We start from the raw sequence: 6,000 nt of genomic DNA on the forward strand, positions 1-6,000 counted from the left end.
GACACAATTCCCATAACTCTGGTTTCAGTTTTGACAGAATTATGCCCCTTTTTAACTTAGAATTTTTGGTTGAAGTTTTTGATAAAGTCAAATATCTCTGTTACTATCAAAGCTTTTGACTTGAAACTTAAAATACTTATTTACCATCAAAGTCTACACCAGGAGAAACAATATCCATAACTCTGATTTGAATTTTGACAGAAATATGCCCCTTTTTAACTTAGAATTTTTTGTTAAAAATCAAATATCTCTGTTACTGTTAAAGCTTTTGACTTGAAACTCAAAATAGTTATTTACTATCAAAGTCTACACCAGAAGACACAATTCCCATAACTCTGATTTGAATTTTGACAGAGTTATGTCCCTTTTTAACTTAGAATTTTTTTTACTGGCAAAGCTCAAATTCAGAGTCAAGCACTGAGAAAAGTCTAGCGCGCTGTCTTACAGACAGCTCTTGTTGATATCCAGATTTGAATTTATTTTTATACAATAGAGCTTTCTGTTGTAAATCAAATGCATTGATATTTAGGAGATGATCAGTAGATACTGATATTTCCTACTCAGGCGATGCTATAGTAACGTTACGTGTTCAACGGTAACTGTAGGCAAGACTTCTACTGTTGCTGCAATAGCTTACAACATCTCCAACATGTTGCTTCATTTATAGGTTATTGTCAACAACTGTCTGCTTTATATCACATTAAGGTAGTTCTGCACGTTTGAAAAACCGGAAGTGATGGCGTAACGTCATTTTCCCGGAAAACGTAGAATAAAGCCTGGATTCGGCGTACGGAAATGAAAATCAGTTTATGAATTAATCGAAACCTGTGAGTAAATTTGTTACAGTGGCACTGTTGCTATATTTCTAAAGTCAAAATATGATATTAAAACATGTGGCACGTTAAAAAATTCAAAATAATGTCTTAAAATTAACGTAAAATGCCCGGTTCCCTTTAATCATGGTCAAATATCTCAAAAATAAGCACACGGACCTATACATTTTATTTCACCAAATTATAGGCCTTGTGTTTATTTACAACTGTGAGAAGTTTCATCAAAATCTACATTGTAGAAAAAATTCTATCCGCGAAAAGTTATGAAAGTTATGATTTTCCCATAGACTCCCATTATGAAATATTGCGTGAGGTCCAAATTTTTCAAATCAGCCTAGCAAAAAATCAAGCACATGACCCTATCTTTTTTATTTGCTGAATTTTCTAGGTATATTCTGAAGTTTTGAAAAATTGGAGTTTAATCAAATTCTACATTGTAGAAAAAGTTTCGATCCAAACGTGCAGAACTACCTTAAAATTGAGAAAAGCCTATGTATTCCATGACAAAATTGCCACCTAAAGAATACAGTTACTATTTGATATTGTAGTAAAATGTTGATACCAGTATATCAAACAGAAATTTGACACAAAGAGAAAACAAGGATTCTACAAGAATTTCATTTTATTATATTGGAAAATATTTACAACACATCCAAGTTTATTCCATTTTGTGATATTTCCCACAAATTTGAATTCACAGATAAATTGATATCTGTGTGTACTGCCATATTACTAAAGTGTCCACTTGATACTGTCAAGCATATTTTCTTTTGGATTACATATCAAAGGAAGGTTACTCACTGTTAACATGTATTTACTTTTCAGTTTACATATATTAACATTTAATTTCAGTTTTAAATACATATATTAACATTTAATTTCAGTTTTAAATACATATATTTACATTTCAGCATATTAATGACACAATTACTCAGCAGTTTGAAGATTTAACTGACGTCACAGGATTGCTTGATTCTATGAAGACGCATGTGTTGCCGTGCCTACAGACTGTCGTTAACTCTGGTAGTCAGGAGGACATCACAGCCGTTGAGGAAATCAGAGAAAAATGGTGCTCGTTTCTCGGACAGGAAATGGAAGGCAAGTGACTTCTTTTATAAATCTGACCTCTTTCTGATGTTACCGGGTATTAAGAAAAGGTTATATGTTGAACATAATGGAAATAATTTGAGTTGTTCAAGAGTTTGTAAACATCTTCAGCATGTAATAACATTTAACTTTTATAAAAAGACACCGTAGATTTTATATGACATGAATAAGGCATAAGCTGCCCATGCACAGATGACAGCAGTCCAGTTCCAAGTATCACAGAAAAAACCTCCATATTTCATCAGATTTAATGAATAGATACATGTATATAAGAAGTGAATATGAAAATATTTGAATACTAGTTGTAAGAACAAAACAATTACAGTATATGGATGAGGTTTTACTGAAGTTCTAGAGAGTATATATTTAACTGTTATAATTCACTAATCAGTGAAACACATGTAGTTAACATGTGAAAAAAAACGTAAAACATGTGATTAAAATGTGTAATAAAATATCTAAAAACATGTTCTAAAACATTTAAAAAAAAAAAACAGTTACACATAAAAAAAAAACATGTTAAAACATGATTAAAGCATGAAAATATGTAATAAAAATGTAATAAAACATGTTCTATTTCTGTTTACAGCACAAAAAATTGAACAGCTACAAGACTTTTTATCAAAACTGTTTGAGCCGCCTCTAGACTTACATATACCAAAAATGCCCAGTTTGAAGCATGAAAGCATGCAGAATTTGTACGCACAATTTGCTAAAGTTATGGAAAATGCGCAGGAGTATGGATATATTGAAAGAGCATTAAAAAATTCCTGATGTTCCGAACTAAAAAACTTGCGGGAAATACCAAAATAATGTGTAAATGTGTTTTTGCTGTGTGCAAAATCTCGGTCATACACAAAATGAAAACAGCAAGTTGAAATCCTGAGGAAAAACTGGTTTCTACTGAGGAAATTCATCACCATGGAAACCATTCAAGGACTGAAAAACAACAGAGAAAAGTGAGGGCCCTATGTGATAATGACACTCGGTCTTAAGTCTAAAGATATTATTATGTTGCCATATAGAAAAATTTAGGTGAAGCTAGCAAACAGTTTGTAGTTCTCGTTTTCGGATTGCGTAGGTAAGAGCACTAGATAAATGCATTTAGACAAAGTATTCTCGAATTTTAATAATTGATATATGAACATGTGAAAAACATATCTTAAAGCTATTTAAAAGTTTCTGAAAACAGTTAAAAATTGAACAAAAATAATGCTGTGAAACGTGATAAGATGACAGAATGTTTGTCTTCTGTTATATGCGGGTTTGTCGTCAGTGTCTTTTATATCTGTGATTTTGATTATAAATACACTGCCTTACACAAGTTTGTTTCTGTCGTACCTTAACTTGTTTGAAAAGCAGTGTATCTGAAAGTGAAAAATTTATCCTCTTAACATTTTAAGACTTAAAATTTTTGTTCTTGTACTAACAAAATTAAGCCATATTTTTATCACAAAAAATTTAAAATTTTTAAAGTAGCTTTTTAAAAGGAAATGTGTTTCAGAAATATAGTCTGTCTTTCCTATAGTCCTCAGTATTAAATTGTTTTTTCTTAATAACATTGTTAAATCCTTGAACTCCATTTTGTTAATTCAGCCTTAGAAAATACTTGTTTTATAAACAAAGAAACAGTCATAGATTGTGGTTTTTTTTTTCAGTGTTCTTTAAAGTAAATGAATTTGTCAGTTTTATGCCCCCAGTGTTGATGACCAGGGAGGCATGTAGTATTTGATCTGTTCATTTGTCCATCACACTTCCTTGTTTATGTCAGCTCAACCAACAGTTGTCATCCAATTCAAATGAAACTAAACAAGTGGGCATGTTACTTTAATAAAACATTTATGTCTGATTACTTTTTTTTTTCAAATAAGCCCCTTTTTGGACTTGCTGTTCAATCAAGCAGTTTCAGAGGGAATTTGTCATACAATGTTGACATCACTTTTGTTGAAATATGTATTTTGTATGTGTTCAATGACTTTAAGAAATGTCACAGTTTTCCATCCATGTCTATTTTATATGCAGTGTTCTAGGACTGAATAATTTTGCCTTCTTTGTGTTTAATCATAAACCCAGCTTGAAATATGAAGATATCTTTTCAGTTGAAATTGTTTTATTTAATACTATAGGTCAATAAAGTCATTTCTACTTTGTTAGGAGTAAATTTTCAGGCTTGTGAAAATTCACATAGCCGAATGATAATATCTGAATTCTGCACTGCTTTTGATTGCCATTTTATTTAGCAGATACCTACGTACAAACTCTCAGCATCAGTGAGTCATTAAGAGATAAAACTTATTTTATTAGGTTGAAGTCTTAACCTTGAGTACTGTCATTTTTAGTCAGTTAATTTAATAAATATTACATTGACATGTTACTTTGAATACTGTCTTTCTTAGTTCATTTAATAAATTCTGTTTATATGCAGTAAGGGTTTTTTCCTTAACTCGGTCAACAACTTTTATTAACTACTTGATTGATTTTCACCGTACTTGGTATTTACATCTTTTGACGGACATCTCTGTAGTATTGAAATGGATCTGCTGTATAGATCTCTGAGGTCAACCAAGGTAATAATACACATGTAGAAAAGAAGTCCTTAAAATACTTACCATAAATCACTTAATAACGTAAGGCCTGGGATTTTTCAGAAATAGTCCAGATTTCAGGCTTTTGACAGCCAGACAATTGGTTTTTGACTGAATTACAGGTTTAAATATAGGCTGACCAAACATGGTCTATAGCATCCTTCCATGGAACTAGACTGCATACCTGGTCAACTTGACCTTGTTACAGTGACCTTCCTGTTGTTCCAGTACTCTTTCTGGAGCATCTTTGGCTAAGTGTGTAACATTGCATACTTCTAATCACTTGCCACTCACTGCAGTGGATTCCCAACCTCACTTGGGGTGTAGAACTCTGTCTTGTGAGGAAGCTTTAGTGGAAACATTGAGAATGTTCTTGTCAAAAACTGCTGGCTTGAATTCTTAATAAATTCATACAAATGTTCTGCCAGATTCCTTCAGTTGATTCCATAAGCCACCAGGGGACAGGGCAGGTTTTCTTTATATATAGGGTAAATTTTGAGAAGAATCTTTTCAGGAACTCTTTGCTTGAATTCAAAGTAATTCTAATGAAACTTCCTTATTTGATGATCCTGTACCCTGTGTGTTAAAAGTCATTGCCGCCAGTTCGATTAATGAGAAAAAAACGTGGCTCCAGGGCTGAAGTACGAAAAAAATTCAGAATCATGGCCTACAACTGGCATAAGTACTTTTTCCTGTATTGTGTATAGTGGTTCCTATGTGATAAACCTATAATAAAGTAGAAAAAATATTCTTGTTGGAAACCACTGGTACAATTTCAAAATAATTTCACAGAATTTACTTTGCACGACCCACCACTGTTGTTCAAACCAGCTGTGAAACTTTGGTAAGTGATTCAGAGCTTGTTTAATTATAACAGAAGAAATTTTTATACAATTTTCCAAATAGGTCTCTACATATACACTACACAGTGGTCTTGTTCCCTTTTGGAGTCTGTCCTGTTAACTTGATAGATAAGGGCAAGTAATTCAGTCAGTCCTGTTAACTGGGTAGATAAGGGCAAGTAATTCAGTCATTCCTGTTAACTTGGTAGATAAGGGCAAATAATTCAGTCAGTCCTAGGCTCGGGGAACTTTTCTCTGATTTATCAGCCCAGTGAGAACAAAGCAAGAACGCAGTGAGAACTAAGCAAGAACACAATGAGAACTAAGCAAGAACACATTGAGAACTAAGCAAGAATACAGTGCAGCTGAACTTATTTATTATCCACTTTGGATTTATGCTGGAAGTTGTAATTACCTGCAGAAAACAAGATTAAGTAACAGTTGCAACATTAATAATGCTTTAAAACTGTAAAACATACTGTCTCGTCCGCACCTAATAATTTCACTGGACAACACTGACATAAATGTGCCTTAATATGGTTTTGCTATGACACAATTTTAACAAGCCTAGATAGATGGGTTTCAGTCTTTATTTAAGCCTCATAAATGTACCACACACTTAATATTTAATTG

General features: G+C 32.5%; 1 protein-coding gene across 1 annotated transcript in view; it reads left to right on the forward strand.

Moving 5' to 3' along the window:
* LOC123559864 (ubiquitin carboxyl-terminal hydrolase 25-like) overlaps nucleotides 1–4,321 on the forward strand; it is a 34,238-nt gene extending 29,917 nt beyond the window's left edge. The window contains exons 23-24 of the mRNA XM_045351981.2: nucleotides 1,745–1,931; nucleotides 2,530–4,321. Of these exons, the coding sequence (XP_045207916.2) occupies nucleotides 1,745–1,931; nucleotides 2,530–2,714 (372 nt within the window). The 3' untranslated portion in view covers nucleotides 2,715–4,321. The remainder of the gene's footprint in view (nucleotides 1–1,744; nucleotides 1,932–2,529) is intronic.
* Nucleotides 4,322–6,000: the final 1,679 nt, after the last annotated feature.

Source organism: Mercenaria mercenaria, chromosome 10 (genome assembly GCF_021730395.1).
Source record: "Mercenaria mercenaria strain notata chromosome 10, MADL_Memer_1, whole genome shotgun sequence".
Classification (NCBI taxonomy): domain Eukaryota; kingdom Metazoa; phylum Mollusca; class Bivalvia; order Venerida; family Veneridae; genus Mercenaria; species Mercenaria mercenaria.